Below are 22,145 nucleotides of genomic sequence, written 5' to 3' on the forward strand. Positions count from 1 at the left end.
ATGCATACAGTATGTATGAAAAATGACTTTGGAAGTCGACTCTCTTACCCCTCGAGTTGAGGAACAGGGGACAAATATTTTGTTCTTACAGATTACCCATAATAATTTGGCAATGTCTGAGTGCTTTTCCCCAAATTCTATTGCCCTAGGAGGCAATTTGGGGAGCATAAATAAGCCTTACTATATTAGGATTCCCTCTCGAAAGGTACACATTTTTGGATGAGAGAGGTGATGAATTCACATCTCGTTAAAGTGACAGCAATTCCCAGAGTAAGACTCACTGGGAGCCTCAAAAGGGGGTTACGGATATGGGGATCTGTCTGGTGAAATACATGCTCTTGTGTTTAACAACTTTTTTTTTCCCCATAGAAATGAAAGAATTATTTGATACAGATAGGATTACTAGTATCCAGCACAAACCTCTCCCACGTCACTTTTTCCTCAGGTTTCCTGTCCATCTATGTAGTAAAATGTGGTTGTTTTTCAGCGCTCAGTTCTTAGCTTTCTTCTGTTTTCACTGAATAAATAAATTCTCTTTGGTTGATCTCATCTGCTATGGTTTCAACTACTACCATCTTTTATAACATCAGCTCCTAAGTCGTACCAACCCATTGGTTTCTACTGAGCTTCCAGACTTGGATTTTTAAATATCTATCAGATGTATCTATCAGATATCTACCTGCTTTTGCCATAGGAATCTCACACTTAATTTTTGGCAGAAGGCATTAACTTTCTTTTTAAACCTTCTTTTTATATTTCCGGTCTTAATTGGAGGTATGCCGCCAGCCACCTAATTTGCCCAAGGTAGATATCTAAGAGTTATCCTTGGCTGTTCTTCATTCCCCTTAATAATAACCTCTAGTCAGCTACGGAGTCTTGTCAGTTTTACCTTCAGTAAACCACTGTCCCCTCTTCAGCCCTAGTGCTACTATACAGGCCTGTGTCATTTTCCACCTGAGCTATTACAGTAGCTTCCTAACTATTCTCCCTGCCCCTCTAGTCTCTCTTTCCTTCAGTCTATTTTATATACTGTTATCAGTTATCTTTCCAGAATATATATGTTTATAATTTTTTAAAAAATCATTGTTCCCAATTCATCACACCACCACACCCCCACTCCCCCTGCCACTTTCCCCACCTTGGTATCCATACGTTTGTTCTCTACATCTGTGATGATGAATTGGGAGATTGGGATTGACATATATACACTAATATGTATAAAATAGATAACTAATAAGAACCTGCTATTTAAAAAAATAAAATTCAAATATTAAAAAAAAGAAAGTAATAAAACTTGACTTTCACAAAAAAAAAATCATTGTTTACTCCTCATTGCTTACTAGATAAAAAAGTAAACTCCTTAATGTGGCAAATGCCTTTGCAAGCATAACCCAGTCTCCATACCTGGCTTCATTTTCCATACCTTATTTTTAAACCCTGTGTTTTACCCATGCTGAGCTATGTGGCATTCCCTAAATCTTCTGTATTTAATAGTTTGGAGTATTTGCTCAAGCTGTTCCTCTGCTTAGCATGCCCTTTCCTACACACCTATAACATTCCTCTTCAGTTTTTCACTTATCTTTTATGTAACTTCCATTGAAGAGCTATCCTGTATTTATTTATAAGTATTTATTTCTTATTGGATGCTATTGTAAATGGTATTTAAAAAATTTTATTGCCAGTTCTTTTCCAGTATATGGAAATACAATTGCTTTTTTTTGTATCAGTCTTTTATCCTGAAGCCACTTACTAGTCTGGTAGCTTTTTTGTATATTCCTTAGAATTTTCTACATACAGGATCATGTCATCTATGAAAAAAGTTTCACTTCTTCCTTTTGCATAGGCTAGAACCTACTATGCATAGCTTAGTACAGTGTTGAACAGAAGCAGTAAGAGTGGTCATATTGGTAGAAGAAAAAGAAAAACCATATAATATCAATAGATGCAGGAAAAGTATTTGAAAAAAATCTAACATCCATTCCTGAGAACCCATATAAACAAAAGCTCTTAAGAGTGTAAAGAAGACCTGAAACCAAAAAGTTTGAGAACAGTCTGACTAGAGTAACCTAAAATGCTAACTGCTTAGAATAGGTAGGGATTCATAATTTAAGGTCCCCAGCACTTGTATGGGGGGGGGGGAAGATACATCTTTATTGATTGATTGATTGATTGATTGGGCTGGCCAAAAAGTTTGTTCAGTGTTTTCCATAAGATGGCTCTAGTAGCACTTAGTTGTCTTTAACTTCATTTGAAACAATTTTGTTAGATTGTATTGTGACAACTGTCATATCAGCGTGCACTTGAAAAAAAGACATCAAAATTGGTGAATTTTTGTGTAGCCATTTTAGTATTGAAGATGGAAGGAAAACAACATTTTTGGCATATTATGCTTTATTATTTGAAGAAAGGTAAAAACGCAACTGAAACGCAAAAAAAGATTTGTGCAGTGTATGGAGAAGGTGCTGTTACTGATCAAACGTGTCGAAAGTGGTTTGCGAAGTTTTGTGCTGGAGATTTCTCGCTGGACGATTCTGCACTGTCAGGTAGACCAGTTGAAGTTGATAGCGATCAAATCAAGACATTAATTGAGAACAATCAATGTTATAACACGTGGGAGATAGCCAACATACTCAAAATATGCAAATCAAGTGTTGAAAATCATTTGCACCAGCTTGGTTATGTTAATCGCTTTGATGTTTGTGTTCCACGTAAGTTGAGTGGAAAAAAACCTTCTTGACAGTATTTATTATCGCATGTGATTCTCTACTTAAACGTAACGAAAACGTTCCGTTATTTAAAACAAATTATGACGAGCCATGAAAAGTGGATACTGTACAATAATGTGGAACAGAAGAGATCATGGGGCAAGTGAAATGAACCACCACCAACCACACCAAGGGCTGGTCTTCATCCAAAGAAGGTGATTTTGTGTATATGGTGGGATTGGAAGGGAGTCCTCTATTATGAGCTCCTTGCGGAAAGCCAGAGGATTAATTCCCACAAGAACTGCTCCCAATTAGATCAAATGAAAGCAGCACTCAACAAAAAGCATCCGGAATTAGTCAACAGAAAGCGCATAATCTTCCATCAGGATAATGCAAGACAGCATGTTTCTTTGATGACCAGGCACAAACTGTTACAGCTTAGCTGGGAAGTTATGATTCATCCGCTGTATTCACCAGACATTGCACCTTCAGATTTCCATTTATTTCAGTCTTTACAAAATTCTCTTAATGGAAAAAATTTCAATTCCCTGGAAGACTGTAAAAGGTACCTGGACAGTTCTTTGTTCAAAAAGATAAAAAGTTTTGGGAAGATGGAATTACGAAGTTGCCTGAAAAATGGCAAAAGGTAGTGAAACAAAACGGTGAATACATTCATTGTTCAATAAAGTTCTTGGTGAAAATGGAAAATTTATCTTTTATTTTTACCTAAAAACCGAAGGAACTTTTTGGCCAACCCTATATTTATTGGCCCAGCCACACAGCTTGTGGGTTGTGCCCCCTGCATTGGAAGTGCTGAGTCCCAACCACAGGACCGCCAGGGAATTCCCAAGATGCATCTTTTTTACTAACCTCTAAATGAAATTGAGTATTTGTTTCTATTTTGAATGCAGGCAACATACCACAGTGGTAATGTAAGCACCAACTGTGACTTTGTCACCAAAAAATGTTACTTCTAACTTTTCTTGTATTTGTTTGTTTCTTGAGGATAACATATAATTAAGTCTTGCTTTTTTATCTTACCTTTGAATTTGAATGTTGGATATTAGAATAGATGATTTACATTTAATGTAATGATGTGGTTGCCTTTTAATTCTATCCTATTTGTTTTGTATTTCTCCCATCTTTTCTTTGTTCTTTTCTGCTCGTTTGTATTTTTCCTGCTATTTTGTGGATGAGTTGATTTTTGGTTTTTTTTAGTATTCCATTTTATCTCAGCTACTGGCTTATTAGCTATGCCTCTTCTCCCCCATACCCCCCCACCCCCAGTTGCTTTAGGATATACACTATGCATCTTTAATGTATAATTATTTACCTTCAAATAATATACTACTCCAGATATAACGTAAGAACCTCGAACATTATACTTCCAGTTCCCTTCCCTTTCTTGTGCTATTATTGTAATATATTTTACTTCTACGTATGTTGTAAACCCTGTGGTACATTGTTATTTTTGCTTTAAGAGGCCAAAAAAGTCTTGTAGATTTACTCTCACCATTTCTGGTACTTTTTATTTCTTTAGTAATGTCATTTCTTTTTCTTTTTTAAAATTATTTATTTATTTATTTATTTTTGGCTGCATTGGGTGTTTGTTGCTGTGCACGGGCTTTCTCTAGTTGTGGCACATGGGGGCTACTCTTCGTTGTGTACTGACTTCTCATTGTGGTGGCTTCTCTTGTTGTGGAGCACGGGCTCTAGGCACATGGGCTTCAGTAGTTATGGCACGCAGGCTCAGTAGTTGTGGTGCATGGGCTTAGTTGCTCCGCAGCATGTGGGATCTTCCCGGACCAGGGCTCAAACCCATGTCCCCTGCATAGGCAGGTAGATTCTTAACCACTGTGCCACCAGGGAAGCCCCAATTGTCATTTCTTTATGTAGATCCACATTTCCATCTGTTATCATTTTCTTCCACTTGAAGAATTTTTTTTGCTTTTTTTAAGTGCAGGCTGGTGAACTTTTTTCTTTCCCCAGCTTTTCTTTCTTTTTTTGGATCTGAAAAAAAAATTATTTCACTTTCATTTTTGAAGGATACATTAATTGTATTTAGCATTCTAGGTTGACCATATTTTTCTTTAAGCATTTGGAAGATGTATTTTCTTCTGTCTTGCATAGCTTCTCGAGAAAGTCTATATATTTTCTTAACTTTGTTCCTCTGTAGCTAAACTTTTTCCTTTGGCTTCTTGTAAGATTTTCTCTCTTTGACAGTTTTTCAGGAATTTGATTATTGTGCCTTGTGCTTTTCTTTCTATTTATACTAAGGAGAGGGCTCATTGAGTTTCTTGGATCTATGGATTTATAGTTTTTATCAAATTTTGAAAGTATTTTATTATTTATTTTATTATTCAACCCCCCCACCCCACTCCAGTTACACACATATACTTGATAGCTGTGGTTTTCCTCTTCTTTCTTCTTTTATTTTTCTTCTTTTCTCTCTCCCTCTCCTTCCATCTCCCCACTCTTTACCCTCCTCACCAACTTTTTTCTATCTTCATCTCAGTTCCTCTGAAATTTCCTTCTGCAGTATTTAATATAATGTTAATCCCATCTGGTTATATTTCCATTTCAGATACTGTTTTTGAACACTAGAAGTTCATTTTGGTTCTTTTATGTCTATTGTTTCTTTCCTCATATTTTCCTTAAATCCTTGAGCATATTTATCAAAGCAGTTTTAGAGTCCTCATTGGCTAATTCCATTATCTCACTTCTGGGTCTGTTTCAGTTGACTCATTCCACCCTAGTTTCAGGTCATAGTTTCTTTCTTTCTTATGTGTCTATTAATTTTTATTGGATGCTGTGGACATTGAAAATTTTATATTGTTGAATGGTGGAATTTTTTTTTCTTTAAAAAAATCTTGGACTTGTTTTGACAGGCAGTTGTTATCTATGGATTGACTCAATCCTTTTGAGGCTTATTTTTAAGCCTTTTTAGGAAGCATGTAGAGTATTTTTTATTCCAGGGTTTGTTTACTCCTGTACTAAGTATGAATATTCTGGGGTTTCAAGTGAATTGCCTATTTTTCAACAAGGAAGACCCTTCTGGTCAGAATGTCAGTATTTCCCAGCACTCTGGGAATTGCTCAGCTTACAGATTACTATTTATTCTTTGCCTTACCTCATGGAGTTTCATCCTGCATGCCTGGCTTAGTGTTTGGCCACAGACTCAGGTGGACCCCTGTGCAGATTTCTGGAGTTTTCTGTGCATAACTCCCACTTCTCTGGTAACTTCTCTGCTTGAGTTTTTTCTCCCTGCATCACAATCTGAAAAGTACCTCTAGGCAGAAAGCCAGGGCAGGTGTAGATCTCACTTAATTTCCTTCCCATCTCTCAGAGATCACAGTGCTATACTGCTTATTGTCCAATGATGTCTTGCAAACAGTTGTTTCATATATTTTGTTTGGTGTTTTAGCTGTTTATTGTGGGATGGAAAGTTCATTCCTATTTACACCATCATGGTCATTGGAAATTCTTTTGTATCTTTTTAAGATAATCATGGAGATAAAAAATAAAGTTTTTATTTCTTCCCCACCCCGTCCCAGCAATTTCGGCCTTATGAAATAAGCCAGCAGTACCTACCTACAGAGTTTTAACAATTTCATCTACATTTTCCCATTTGTATCATAATAATATTTGAGGTAACAGTTTACGTGGTTCACCAATAATACAGTAATGAACAAAACAATATAGAATTATATATGATATTTTAAGCAAATAAAATAGCATTTTCATTATATTCAAGCTTATGAGTGAACTTTTCAAAAAGTAAGTAAGTTTAAGTGATAGCTTCGTAAAGAGTCGGGCTTGTGATTGTAGCTATAACTACTAGTTTTAATCATCTTATTTTCTGATCAAATACGAAGTAACATGAACAGGCTAATGATTGATGACTAGTCAAAGATAATCTGTAATGAATTAAAATGCCTGGCAGTGGTCCTATAAATTTATATGAAAATATTCATGGTTTTGTTGTATAGCCTCTGTCTTCCTCTTGATAGTTTTAAGGGAAAAAACAAACAAAAAACAAAATGTCATGTTATTTCAGGTAACAGTGGTACATTCTTAGGCTATTCTTAGCATGCTTATTAATCTTTGATTTTTTTTTTCCCCCAGATTGTCAGTATTTAAAAAGACCACATCATGCGTGAGTACAAGCTAGTGGTCCTTGGTTCAGGAGGCGTGGGGAAGTCTGCTCTGGTAAGTTAGCCACCTAACTATAATTAATTAATATAATACAAGAAGAACGGTGATATTTTCTTGCTTTACAACTTCTAGTCAATCAAGAGAAAAGGTGGCAGTATGTTTTATATGCCTAATATCTGGCCTACCAGGGTACAAGGACTCATTCAGTAACCATGGATGTGTAGTTTTATAATGGTGGCTCATTCATTCTTTCATTTATCAAATATTTATTGGCTACCTATTTTATGTTAAGCACTAGTGTTTGTGATTCAAAAAGGAATAAAGTTGTTTTCATTGTTAAGGAGCTTACATTCTAGTATGGGAGACTGATTATTACAAGTACCAGTGGAGTAAGTCCTACCCTACCCCCATCCCAGACTTAAGTGGAATAAAGGTCATTTTTTTGTACACATGCTGTATTTATTTAGTAAGTGTTCATTGAGCTTCTATAACGTCAGACTCTAAAGTTACAACAGTCACAGTCTCCCTCACAGAGCTTACATTATAGTGGAGGAGATGTAATAGATACACAATTAATCAAAGAACTACTTGATTATAATTGTGAGAGAGATACTTTGAAAGAAACGTGTATATTGTTAAGAGACCCCTATGACAAGGGAACCTAAATTAGCATTGGAACAACTGAGAAGGGTCACAGTTGCTGGGATAAGAGTGAACCAGGAAGAAAGTAGAGGGAAATGAGGTGAGAGATAAGCAGGGGCCAGATCATGACTTGAAGACCATGTAAGAACTTGGAATTTATTCCTAATGACAATGAGAAGCTGTTGAAGGTAGGGTTTTTGGAGGGCGGTGGTGGTGACAGATTTGGATATATGTTTTAAAGAGAGCACTTTGTTCTATAAAGAGTAATTTAGAAGACAGGCAGAGAAGATGTGGGAAACAAGTTGGGAGTTAATGCAATACACCACATTATTGTTTGTGGAAGCTTATATTAGCAGTGAAGAAGAGAAAAGTAGATGTTTTGAGAGTTAACTAGGAGATAGAATTGACAATTAACTTAGTGCTAGATTGATATGGGGTCTAGGAGAGAAGGAGCTGTCGAGGGTGACTCCCAAATTTCACAGTCGAGCTACTGATTTTATGAATGGACCGTTAAAGAAGTAGAAGGAAAGCACTGGAGAATGAGCAGATTTGAGAGTGAAAATCAAGAGTCATGTCAAATGTCATGTGCTTGTGAGACGTTTGAGTAAATACGTCAAATAAACATCAGATCCTCAAGACAATAGCTTAAAAGAGAGACTTGTGTTATGATTTGGGTTGCCATGAATATATCTATGGTATTTATTTCATGGAAATTACATTACTGTTAGGAGTGTAATTTAGTACCTCTGTGGTGAATGTTTGCGAGTATCTGTTATTTTATTATTATTTTTTTAATTTTTTAACATCTTTATTAAAGTATAATTGCTTTACAGTGGTGTGTCAGTTTCTGCTTTATAACAAAGTGAATCAGTTATACATATACATATGTCCCCATATCTCTTCCCTCTTGGTATCCGTTATTTTAAATGCATGTAACTTTCAATTCAGCAAGTCCCTTTCTGGAAATGTATCCCACACATAAGTTCACATATACAAAATGACATGGTCAAGGATGTCTATTACAACATTCTTTACAGTGGCAAGAGTTTGGAAACAACCTAAATGTCTACCAGTAGGGGCTAAATAAGTTTTGAATACGTATTTTGAGTAGAATACTATAAACCATTAAAAAGAATGCAGCAGCTGTGTATATACTGATAATTGATGATATCTAAGCTGTATTACTTAGGAGGAAAAAGATACCAAGCAGTGTAGAGTACCATATGTGTTTTATAAGAAAGGAAGAATGAGGGGGGAGATATTATAAAAGAACAGAGGCTATTTTTGCAAGGTTCAATAAGCTACAGATAACATATCAATTACTTCCTTGGGAGTGGAATTGGAAAAGGTGGTAAATAGAATTAGTTACCATTACATATGTTTTTGTGTCTTTTGCATTTTGTCCTATGTCCATGAATTACCTTTTTAAAATAAATTAATTTAAAATCCATAGGAATTAACGAGAGACTAGGGAGAGACTAGAGAGAGAAGAGAACTCAGGACTGGGCTCTGAGTACCTCTCAACCTTTAAAGAGTAGGTAGGATTGGAGGATCCAGCATAGAAGAATGTATCTTGTACTTGAATGTAAATAATGTACCTTTACTTGACTGCTCAGAAGTCATAGCATAGTAGCTGGATGTGATAAAAGCAGCTACAGTAAGGTGATGATGCCATAACCATCCTGGGGTGGGTTGAAGAGTAAATGAGAGCTGAGGAAATGGAACCACCATTATAGATAGTTGAAGAAGTTTACTATATTCAAATTAATCTATTTAATTCAAGCTAAAATAGTGTATAAAATATTCCTCTGGCTAATTGAAGTGTGAATGACCTCAGTCCACATTCTTACCCTTGCTTTTAGGCAGTGATGTACCAGACCACGTTCTAAAGCTATCTAGGAAATATTTCACAACCATCTTCTGTACTTCTTTTCATTTACTGAATGGTAAAATACCTAGTTTCCCATCTTTGCTTGTAGAAATTTTAGAGATAAAAGTAGATTATCTGAAAAAGATGAGTAGGTAATGTTTTCCTATGCAAAGAGTAAGGCTTTGGAATCAGGAAGACATATGTTTGAATCTCAGCTGGCAAATCAGAAAAATAACTACTTCTGGGGTGAATATGAAATTTGAATGTCATTATAAATTTAATAAACTCAATAAATTTTAATTCCCTCTTCTGTTTTCCCCCACAATTAGAAAGACTGTTTCAAGACTTTTTAAAATTTACAACCATTTGTTTCTCTCCTTTGAGGGTATGAGATAAAACTTGCTATAGATACATAGAGGGGTAATAGGAGTTTAAATACTGATAAATTTTCACATTTTAGTAAATTAGAATCCATGTCCTTATTTGTATCTTCGTTGTATTTTAAAACTTAATACAGTAATTATTTTAACAGTGTAGTGTCAGCAGCAGCATTGCTGACAGTTTATAACATGACCACCTCCTTTCATAAGTGTACTCTTAATTATGAATGTATCCTTATATTGAAAAATAATGACACTTCACATTTGCATGTTTACACAGAGTTTTCATATAATTACATTTAACCGTTACCACTTTGCGAAGTTAAGTAACATTTAAGAGGGGCTGATTTTTCTTTTAAGTCCTTAACTTTTGTCTGCTTTTTTTAAATTTCTAGACAGTTCAATTTGTTCAGGGAATTTTTGTTGAAAAATATGACCCAACGATAGAAGATTCCTACAGAAAGGTAAAATATGAAACTTGCATACACATGCTTACAAGTAGTTTCTTATGACTTTAAAACTTGATCCATGGAATTGCTTTTTTGAAAATAGTTTTGAGAAATGATACAGATGTTCTGTATTTGTTTTTAAAAGTTTCACCAAGGCAAAATACTTCTCGTAGAACACTGCTTATTAGCTATAGAAAGCTCCATGTTCTGTTACTGATTAGTAATCTGTTCTTTAATGTACACATTTTCCTGGTGGGAATTCTTTTAATGTAGAAGAATTGCATATAAATAGGTATATTTTTGATTATTCTTTTTGTGAACTAAAATTAAGAACACTTTATGCTTGAAGTTATATAGTAACTGAAAGTTATTTTTGTTTAGTTGCATAATAACTTAAAAAATATTTCTCCTTTAAACTGTAAAAAGTTAAAGAGTTGGATTCTGTATAATACTCTAAGGGTGGATACATGACATTGTACATTTGTCCCAACCCATAGAAAGTGTAACATCAAGAGTAAAACTGCTAACTGTGGACTTTGCATGATAATGATGTGTTGATACAGGAAGGTTCATTGATTCTCACAAATGTACCACTCTGATGCAGGATGCTGGTAGTGGGGGAGGCTAGCAGGGAGCAGGAAAAGGGTGTATGGGAACTCTGTACTTTCTGCTCAGTGTTGCTGTGAACCAAAAGCTGCTTTCCAAAAAGTAAAGCTTATTTAAAAGGAAAAAAAAATTTAATAGTTGGTCTTGACAAAAAATACTCTTTTATTTAACTATAAGACTAGCTAGAATTGTGGAGAATTTTCATGATTTTATTTCCCAAGTATGTTATGGGGGGGAAGAGACAGTGTTGTAAGAAGGCCTAGTAACCAACGATATACCCCACTGCCCCCCAAAAAGATTGACCTGCTTTTCAACAAATAAGGAAGGATTGCTTTGGTAGATGTTTTAAAATTTACCTTTAAATAGTGCTATAACTTTTGCTGAATTAAGTTCATCAAGCCTACTGGCAGAGCAGTTTCGTTATCTGTAAATTGGAAACAAAACTGTGATATATATTGAGAAACTACAGACCTAATTCATTGTTCATTGAACATGCCCATTCACAGATTGTGCAGGTTATTATCACATTTGTCCCATAAGTGGTAGACAGTGAGTTTGTACATCCACCTGTGGTGCTCCCCATCAATTCCTGATCTGGCAGAGAAGCAGAGTTTAAAATAGTCCTTAGGTTAATATGTTTATTTTTAGAAGACCATGGTGCATTACTGAAATTTCCCCCAAATAAGCTGCTGGTTAAAGCTTTAACTACAAACGGAGATCTGTACTTTGAGTGTTGAAGCACTTTTCTTAATCCCTTCTTTATTAAAAATTTTCCTCACAGCTAATAGTTGATACTTTCTTTAGGACAACCTTCTCTTCTATAAAGCCCTGGGAAAGTAGAATTCAGTATATGAAATTTCACCTTATACACACAGCTTTTCCAAAGAAGTACCTTTTTTTAAAGTCTTGAGAACTATATAGGTTCAGTGTTATTGTGTTCCCTTTATCTCTTAAAAATTTCCTTTGTATTAAATTTGGGGCATATTTTAGTAAAATTTTGACAACTTGAATCTGGTAAATTGGCAAAGTTTTCTTTACCCCCAGATATTGGCTGTGTTTTGAGCTGCTTTTGTGCTTTGTTTTGAAGATAATATAAATATACATACTTCATACATTTTTTTTCCCTGTTAGAACTATACCTGTTTGTTGCAGTTTTTCTTAAATTGCAGAATAAGACCATTGGCTTCTAATAATAACAAAAATCATTACTCAGAGTCCATAATGGTCAGAAAAATACCTAAACTCAGGATTAACAGTCCTAGCTTCTGTATTATTAATAGAATGTGTTTGAGACCTCCTGTTCTTTACTGTAGTACCAAGTTGGTCTCCACCAATACAGCAAACTGCTAGAGAAAGGTGTTATAGTTGTAAATAAGGACTTTGAGTGAAGAGGTGGGAGGAAAACAGACTGACATTTTGATGTTATTTTTTCATCCCCCTCCACCCCCCGCCCGGACCCTAACAGCAAGTTGAAGTAGACTGCCAACAGTGTATGCTCGAAATCCTGGATACAGCAGGAACAGTAAGGATGTTTTCTCTTTTTTTTGGCGGGGGGGTGGGACAGATTTTCATTTGTGAACAGTATTTGGTCACCTGAATGATTTCTGTGAGTAAAAGCATTTGTTCTGATTAAGAACGTTAAGTCTCTAAATGTAGGGCTTCTTAAATTTTCTTATGTGCGTGAAACTATCTATGATGTACTTAATGCCCACATATCACTATTAAATTGTATGTTGCATTCACCTACAGAATCTGTGTGTTGAGTTTCTTTTCCCTGTATTGAGGTAAGGATTATGCTCTTAGTGCTTTAAACGAACAAACAAAAGGAAAGTATTTTAAATACAGAATTTTAGTTAAAATAGGTATTTCTCTGGGTTTACATAAGACTAACTCTTGACACCATGGTCATTCATTTATTAAAAAACTTTTTTGCTTTTTATTAGCATTTTAACATCTCAAGGGACTGGTGACAGATACGTGTATTCTGACAAAAATCTTTAGGATTATTTTGAGCCTCATTTTTCACATGCTTAAATGAGTATAATGACGTTTAGTACATTATAGGGTGCTTATAATGATCACATGAGATAGTGATTATAAATTACTTGGCACAAAATGTCTTTTATATAGTATGAGCTCTGTGTATTTGCTTTTATTTTCATTGTCTTCATTTGTCATCACCTTTTTAATTGTTTAATTAATTAATGATGGTTTTTTTCTGTCACAATGATACTACCACAAAAAATGGACACATTGAATGATTTTCTTTCTTTTTTTTCCTCCACATACATAGACTTTACCTATTAGGCAATTTCTAGCTTTAAAATGGATGTTTTTTTTCTTTTTTTTTTTTGCGGTACGCGGGCCTCTCACTGTTGTGGCTGGCCTCTCCTGTTGCGGAGCACAGGCTCCGGACGTGCAGGCTCAGCGGCCATGGCTCACGGGCCCAGCCACTCCACGGCATGTGGGATCTCCCCGGACTCGGGCACGAACCCTCATCCCCTGCATCGGCAGACGGACTCTCAATCACTGCACCACCAGGGAAGCCCTGGATGGTATTCTTAAATGTTTTAAGTTGTTTTAAAATTCAGCACAAATATTCCTACTATAATTTTATAAATGGTGAGAAAGCTTCAGATCAAAAAAACTTAAGCAGACTGGAGCAATTAGAGTACGAATTATACCATATTTTTCTACTCTTTTGTGGGAAAATGGATCTTGATTCCAATAGGAAACTTTGGATCATTGGAACTCCTTCTTTCTTATATCAGCTGAATTGAGATCTCCCTGTCTTGCCACTTCGCCCAACCCCCAAATTTCCTAGCTTCTGAATCAGCAATGATTCTCCTTTGTTCCCAAAGACCCCAACAGTTAGAAAAAAAAAGTACTTTCTATTTCTTCCTTTCACAGCCTCCACAAGTGTAAGGGCATTGTTTCTTTCTCCTCTTGTCCAAATTAAGAAAATTTTCCCTTTCTGCAGAGATCTTCCGCTTGTGCTCTCAAATATCTTGTATTTTTACCATCCTAGCACTCAGCATGCTGTGTTGTAATTTTCTGTTTACTTCTCTGTCCCCAGTGCCTTGCATAACGTTTGGAAAGTAGTCGATGCTTTTTGATCTTGTTCTAGATCACTCCTTACTCCTTGAGGATTTTTGCTTACTTTCTCCAACACTGCTTTAGTCCGAATTCTTGGTGATTTTAGTATCCAAATAGAATCTTTACGGGTAATATAGATGATCCAGTAGCTTGGCCTCTCAGTTCCTTGACCTCCACCCTGCTTCAGCCATTCATGCCCGTGGTCTTTACCCTAGACTATATGATTACCAGTAACATAATACCATCTTAAATCTCATTTTCAAGTGTCCTACTCTCTACTAACCATCTCTTGTTTCTCCATCTCACTTCCTTTCATACCCTTCAACCTGACTGTAATCTGCAGTCTGTTAAATCTAACATCTTTGATTATCCATCATATCCTCAACCCCCTCTTTACACAGCTTCAAGTCCATGGTCATTCATAGTCAATCCCTTGGATATATCCTCAACTTCCTTGATTTTTCAGCAACTTTTGACTCAGTAGATCATTATCCTTATTTGTAAAAATTTTATTCATTTGACTTCTAGGAAACAACACTTGCTTGGTTTTCTCCCTGTATGATTCATTACTCCTAAGTCTCCTTTCCTGATTTGTCTTCATTTCCCCAACCTCTTAGTGTTGGAGGGCCTTAGGGTTCAGTACTTGAACTTCTCTTTTCCAAAAACACTACCTTGGACATCATCTTTTGTAGCACCAAAATAATTAAAATCTGTATATAAAAAGGAACTATATGCAGTTTTTCTAAATCACACAGAAACAATTAAAGTGGTTAAGATTTCCCTTCTAATTCTGTAGTTGTTTCTAGTCATGTACGTAGGGGACAGGAACATTCATCTCAAATTTTCCAGAAACCGTGTGTCACGTCTTATGTTTCCTGTCATGATAACATGTAATAAAGAATTCAGGGCTTCCCTGGTGGCGCAGTAGTTAAGAATCTGCCTGCCAATTCAGGGGACACAGGTTTGAGCCCTGGTCCGGGAAGATCCCACATGCCGTGGAGCAGCTAAGCCCGTGTGGTACAACTACTGAGCCTGCTCTATAGAGCCCGCGAGCCACAACTACTGAGCCTGCGTGCTGCAACTACTGAGGCCCGTGTGCCTAGAGCCCATGCTCCGCAACAAGAGAAGCCACCGCAATGAGAAGCCCGTGCACGGCAACGAAGAGCAGCCCCCACTTGCAACTAAAGAAAGCCTGCGTGCAGCAACGAAGACCCAATGCAGCCCCCCCCCAAAAAAATAATAATACATACATACATTAAAAAAGAAAAAAATTCAGAAGCTCACTTGTGATTATTCTGATTTAAATTGTTTCAATATACATTTAAGAAGTCATATTTATAATCGTATATTTTTTATTATAGGAGCAATTTACAGCGATGAGGGATTTGTATATGAAGAATGGCCAAGGGTTTGCACTAGTATATTCTATTACAGCTCAGTCCACGTTTAATGACTTACAAGACCTGAGGGAACAGATTTTACGGGTTAAGGACACAGAAGATGTAAGTATTTCTCTCTATATATAGCATACTGCCATCTCTCTGTGGCCAAATAAAAAGTGTCCATTTTCTCTATCAGTAGAGGATTTAGAGGGTATTTACCATGTGCCTAAGAGCCCTGGTGACCAAAAACATTTTTAAGCTTTCTAAATTTACCTACAGATAATATGCTGAGATGGTTAGAAAAGAAGGACACATATGTAAAGTTCTTCTTTCTCTACTGCACTTATGACCTACATGGTGCTATGTGGGTCATAAGTGCAGTGGAGAAAGAAGAATCAAAGAGTACTTGGTAGAAGAAGGGGGACTCCAGTTGGGCTTGGAAAGTTGGTAGTTATGTCAGAAACTGTTCAGAGAACATTATTAAGAACCATAATGCTGTGTTCCTATTTCTAAAATTCTGTTGGTACAGTTTTTACTTAGTTTTTTCCTTTGAATTATGTTAAAGATTTTAATTAACTTGCATTTTTATATTTTTTAATTTTGTTTTTGTTTTGTTTTGTTTTAGAATTCTTTTTTAACGTTAATTTTTTATTGTGGTAAAATATACTGTTTTAGAATTCTTGATGAATAGCATCATTGTTGTTGTGCCTTTTTGCAAAGATTAAATGTATATTTTACGTTTGTCTCAGTTTTGAGCTACAGAAAGTTCCTTTTCAAAAGTTGTATAAATTAGGATACAAAATTTCATTTGTACCTTCTTCTCTGTTTTTGTGTGTTCTCTCTCATTATTAATGGGAACATAGGCACCTGCTTAGGACCTCAACTTTGGGTAACACTGTAGGCGGGAGGAATTTGCACCATATGACTCATGACCAACCATAACCTAATGAATAGTTCTCTTTCTTCCCATGACTAATTCATCTAAGAGAGTTCTCTTTTCATAGGCAATTACATGCAAATCACTGAACTCTGGTAATGTTAATCTCTTTATCCCATGTAATAAACTAAAGATTGAGTTGTAGATGAAGACATAGCTACTCAGTGGCTGTATTTTTATTCTTACTTCTCTTTAATATCCCGCCTAAGCTAGCCTTCAGATTTAGATATCAGTTGTAGAAGTAAAACTTATTAATGTGTTGGTCTTGCCGCTACTATTGGCATTTTTTGGTCCTGTGAGATGAGGCACTTAAAACACACCAAGACAATGAGTATTGCAGGAGGTTCCTTTTCCTTCAGATTTTTCTACTTGGAATTCAGCCATTAGCATTAGTCCACCTGATAATTTTGGGATTATAGTCTTAAAATAATTTAGCAGATCAGTGTTGTAGAATCTCGTCCATATTTTTTCTGTCTCTTCCCCCTCCATTTTCCCCCCAACACACGTACATACACTTTTTTTTTTTTTTTTTTTTTTTTTTTTTTTTTTGCTGTACGCGGGCCTCCCACTGCTGTGGCCTCTCCCGTTGCGGAGCACAGGCTCCGGACACACAGGCTCCGCGGCCATGGCTCGCGGGCCCAGCCGCTCCGCGGCATGTGGGATCCTCCGGGATCGGGGCACGAACCCGTGTCCCCTGCATCGGCAGGCGGACTCTCAACCACTGCGCCACCATGGAAGCCCCATACACTTTTTTTTAAGCACTTGATGAAGATTATAGTCCCAAGTAACACATTTCAGTTAGTGGCTGGTAGTTGCTTACTTATAAAAGGCTGAGTAACAAGTATGTTAGGGCTTATTATATGATTTTTTCCTTCCCGCAGGTTCCAATGATTTTGGTTGGTAATAAATGTGACCTGGAAGATGAGCGAGTAGTTGGCAAAGAACAGGGTCAGAATTTAGCAAGACAGTGGTGTAACTGTGCCTTTTTAGAATCTTCTGCAAAGTCGAAGATCAACGTTAATGAGGTAAACTACAGCTGCTAGGCAGCACAAATAAGTGCCTTTTTAGTTTCCTTTCTTTCAAGTTAACAGCCAAAAACATTTTTTTAAAAAGAAAAAGTGGTGTTCTTTTAAGTAGCCTTTATCTATCAATTTATGGAAAACACTAAGTAATTCCTAGAAACCATATTCCTTCTCTTATATGAAATCACTCTGATGGCTGTGATGAGGACACTTACATTTACCTTGTTGGCAAAGAGGTAGTTTAAGTTAAAGAATATGTTTTTTAAAGTCCTGCTAAGCCTCTAAATGATAAGCCAGAAAGTGGTGTGTGAAAATTGTCACATCATCCTTGTATTGTAACAATTACCTATGCAGATGTGTGTAAAAAGGTTGTAAAGTCAAGTAGAAAAATAAAAAAATCAAAGTAGTTACTGTAATGAACTTATGTTGTACAGAAAGATATCATGGAATTTGGTGTTTTGAGTCCTGCTTCCCTTTGGTGCATGACTCAAAGGGAAGAATCTGTGAGTGTGGATGGATATAGAACTATAATTCACTCAGTCTTTTAGGCCTGATACAGCAGGTGCATAAGGCTTTTTTTGTCCATGACTTAACTACTCCACTATCCTGAGAACATAGCTGGGGACAGGAATGCTTAACAAGTAAGCTTGCCTGCCTGGATATAAAGGGCCAATAGTTTACTGGATCCCTAAAAGATTAGTGCAATCCCCAACTGTGACCACTACATCAAGCAAAATCTTAAGAGGTTCCTTTCCTTTTGTTAATTTTAACATAAGGCTTTTTTTTTTCTTTAAAAAAAAAAAAAAAAAAAAGCAGAATAGGCTTCTTTCCTTTCCCAGTAGTACAAAAGTCTTCATTTGCCAGTGTGCTTGCCATTTGTAGCATCACAGGTAATCAGTCAGAGTTCAGCACACTTACAACATAGATGAGAGTTAAGACTGGTTTAGGTTATCAGAGTCCTCTGGTGTGTTTTTGCTTACAATTTCTCTCTGGCCTTTGGTTCTTTTGGTCACTTTTCCTTCACTGATATTATGGTTGTAGACTATTATTTGACTTTTTAAATGACCAAATTACTTTAAACATGTGGCACGAAAAAAATTTAAGGTTGTGGGACTTCACTGGTGGCGAGGTGGTTAAGAACCTGCCGGCCAATGCAGGGGACACGGGTTCGAGCCCCAGTCAGGGAAGATCCCACATGCCGCAGAGCAGCTGAGCCCATGCCCTAGAGCCCGTGCTCCACAGCAAAGAGAAGCCACCACAATGAGAAGCCCGCGCACCACAATGAAGACCCAACGCAGCCATAAATAAATAAATAAGTTTTACAAATAATAAGTCAAAGCTTGCCTTTCAGGTAAAACCAGTTTTAATAAATACATAAAAATAAGAAATTCATAAATTTTATTTATTCAGCAAATATTCATTGTGTTCCTATGTTCCACTGTGTTAGATACCAGGGTAACAGTCCTTTAGACAGACACTATTCTTGTCCTCAAGAAGCTTACATCCTAATGGGGAACAAGTCCTGCTGAGATCTTCAACAACAGTTATTTCTAATTCACTGCCAAGTAAATGAAAGGAAGTATGAAATGCTTCCAGTTTCAACTTTCTCTGTTGTGGAATTACAGTTTCATAGATGTTATCCTGAAAAACATGGCTGATCATAAAATGTTAATTTTTGGTTTAGTCTCCCCCCCACCACCACCAAAAAAGAAAAGAGAGAAAACTTTGAGGTAAAACACATAAACACATGAAGTAAAACAATGAGCTTGGCTAGGGGAGTAGTAGTGCATGCACGGTGACCATCTGCAGGATGATTGGCCTTAGAGATCTAGTTCCTGCTGTCCTGTGATCACCCTCACTGGTACCCGACCACCAAGTTCATAGCGCTCGGCCAAGGTTGAGTTGGGCCAGGGTCCAGTGAGCACAGTGGACCGGAGGTATTCCTTACCTTTCAAGCATTACCTGTTTGTGGGAACTTACATGCTACTAAATCTCCCTCCTCTGGTTTCAGTTTCCCATGCAGCAGAGGTACTTTTTCACAGTAGCCTCGTTAAAATCAACCGTTGACATGAAGGTTTATAAAACAAAAATAGAAAAAAAAATACAACAAAATGAAATATATCAGCTACTTAAGGTTCTTTACTCTTTTGGAAAACATACAAACTTTATGCTAGAAATTCTTGAAAGTGTAATAATTTCTTTCTTTTAATATTTTTCTCTTGATAGCCTAATAATCCAACTACAGAGTTTTGGGGGTAGTTAATAGTTCCTCAGATAGCTAATGCCTTGAAAATATGTGTGTGATTTCTGAGTGCCTGAAGATAGAGAGATCATACTTTCACACGATTGAACTCTTGGACTCAAGTTTGAAATCATACAGGGACATCCTGCTTAACTAAATTGCCCTCTAATTCTCTACTATCTATATCAGAGAATATATAATATATAATTTTTTTTAAAAAACTCTTGGGACTTTCCTGGAGGTCCAGTGGGTAAGACTCCATTCTCCCAATGCAGGGGGCCCAGGTTTGATCCCTGGTCGGGGAACTAGATCCCGCATGCGCTCCGCAAGTAAGAAGTCCGCATGCCTCAACTTAAAAAAAAAAAAAAAAAAATCCCACATGCTGCAACGAAGATCCTGCGTGCCACAGCTAAGACCCAGCACAGCCAAAATAAATAAATAAGTAATAATAAATATTTTTTAAAAAGTAAAAAAACCTCATCGTTTTTGTTGTGTTTTGAAAGTAGTACATAGTTGTATCAGAATCACATCAGTCTTAATCAAGAATTAATTGTTCTTTGCTGATGCTGGAATAATAATTGGAATCAAAACATCCCAATTAAGGAATGATAGAGGGATTGAGAAATTATTCTGTGTTCCCTCTAGATTTTTCTGTAGTTCAGAAGGATGAGGAAGAACCTAGACTGAGGGCTTTCAGCATATCTAACCAAATAACTATAGTTCGAACTTGCCCTCATCACTGCTGCTGTGAGGTAGGCACCGTTTGCCAAGGAAATCCTTAAGGGTAATACCACAAAACCAGTTACCATTTTGTTTAGTGCCAGAAACCCATGGCTACCATGAAGAAACATGCTGTTTTGATTAATTTACTATTTTAGTTTATCCTTTTGTTATTTTTCACTTCCAGATTATGCACTGAGGCTGGGGAACTAATGAGATTTTGCTTATGGCTTATGAATATTAAGTTCTTGAAGGGCTTTGGAGTTGTGAAACAGAAACTACCATTTTGTTCATAAACTCTCATGTTTTCAACTTCCTTAGAAATAAGATAATAGAATTAAATGGTTTAATGAAAATGGGAGAGTGGGTAGGATGGACCAGAAAGAAAAGAATATAAATGAGTCAGTAGCTTTGGGATAAATCTATTTATCCCAAAGTGGGGTAAGTGAAGGGGTCCCCCCTTCAACAATTAATTTAGGCTTGTAATCTTAGGACCATTATTTTTTAAATTGAAGTATAGTTTTGCTGTACAATATTATGTGTTATAGGTGTACAGTGTAGTGATTCATAATTTTTAAAGGTTTTACTCCATTTATAGTTATTATAAAATATTGGCTATATTCCCCATGTTGTACAGTATATCGTTGTAGCTTATTTTATACCTAATAGTTTGTACCTCTTAACCCCTACTCCTATATTGCCCCTCCCCCCTTCCTCTCCCCACTGGTAACCACTAGTTTGTACTCTGTATCTGTGAGTCTGCTTCTTTTTTGTTATATTCACTAGTTTGTTGTATTTTTCAGATTGCACATATAAATGATATCACACAATATTTGTTTTTCTCTGTCTGACTTATTTCACTTAGCATAATGCCTTCTAAGTCCATCCATGTTGCTGCAAGTGGCAAAATTTCGTTCTTTATAGCAGAGTAGTATTCCATTGTATATATACACCACATCTTTATCCATTCATCTGTTGATGGATACTTCCATATCTTGGCAGTTGCAAATAATGCTGCAATGAACATTGGGGTGCATGTATCTTTTATGTAATATTTATTTATTTATTTATTTATTTACTTCTTTACTTACTTACTTTGGCTGCACCAGGTCTTAGTTGTGGCACTAGGGATCTTTTTTTTTAGTTGCGGCATGCGGACCTCTTAGTTGCAGCACGCATGTGGGATCTAGTTCCCTGACTAGGGATTGAAACCGCGCCCCCGAATTGGGAGCATGGAGTGTTACCCACTGGACCACTAGGAAAGTCCCAAGGGGTGCATGTATCTTTTCAAATTAGTGTTTTTGGGTTTTTTTGGATATATACCCAGGAGTGGGTCCTCCTGGGTCATTGCTGGGTCATATGGTAGCTCTGTTTTTCGTTTTCTTGAGAAACCTCCATACTGTTTTCCACAGTGGCTGCACCAATTTACATTCCCACCAACAGTGTAGGAGGGTTCCCTTTTCTTCACATCTTCATCAATATTTGTTATTTGTGTTCTTTTTGATAATTGCCATTCTAACAGGTGTGAGGTGATATCTCATTGTGGTTTTGATTTGCATTCCCCTGATGATGAGCGATGTTGAGCATCTTTTTATGTGCCTGTTGGCCATCTGCATTTCTTCTTTGGAAAAATGTACATTTGGCAAAATGTTACTAACTGGTAAATATGGGTGAAGAAAATACATAAGTTCTTGGTACCTGCAACTTTTCTGTAAGTTTGAACTTTTTAAAAAATAAAGCAAGTATAAAGATATAAGTGAAGCATTAACTATTCTCTTAATAATTAGGTTTTTGAAGCATCGAAGATTCTACTTCACTATCTTGTTTTTTTCACTACTAATTCTTTTTATTAATTTGTTATTGAATATCTCTAAGAGCAAGTGTATTTTCCTCATTGTAAGTAGGTAAGTTGTGCTTTACCCTGACTGAAAATCAGCTG

At 36.4% G+C, this 22,145-nt stretch overlaps 1 protein-coding gene across 3 annotated transcripts in view; it reads left to right on the top strand.

Annotated features, from left to right (window-relative positions):
• The window catches only part of RAP1A (RAP1A, member of RAS oncogene family), an 80,507-nt gene that overhangs the window by 48,125 nt on the left and 10,237 nt on the right, over nucleotides 1-22,145 (top strand). For all 3 annotated transcript variants that reach the window (XM_060090256.1, XM_060090258.1, XM_060090257.1), the window contains exons 2-6: nucleotides 6,831-6,914; nucleotides 10,148-10,216; nucleotides 12,273-12,329; nucleotides 15,265-15,405; nucleotides 17,104-17,247. In XM_060090256.1, coding sequence (XP_059946239.1) covers nucleotides 6,858-6,914; nucleotides 10,148-10,216; nucleotides 12,273-12,329; nucleotides 15,265-15,405; nucleotides 17,104-17,247 — 468 coding nt within the window. In that variant the 5' untranslated portion in view covers nucleotides 6,831-6,857. The remainder of the gene's footprint in view (nucleotides 1-6,830; nucleotides 6,915-10,147; nucleotides 10,217-12,272; nucleotides 12,330-15,264; nucleotides 15,406-17,103; nucleotides 17,248-22,145) is intronic.

Source organism: Mesoplodon densirostris, chromosome 2 (genome assembly GCF_025265405.1).
Source record: "Mesoplodon densirostris isolate mMesDen1 chromosome 2, mMesDen1 primary haplotype, whole genome shotgun sequence".
NCBI lineage: Eukaryota > Metazoa > Chordata > Mammalia > Artiodactyla > Ziphiidae > Mesoplodon > Mesoplodon densirostris.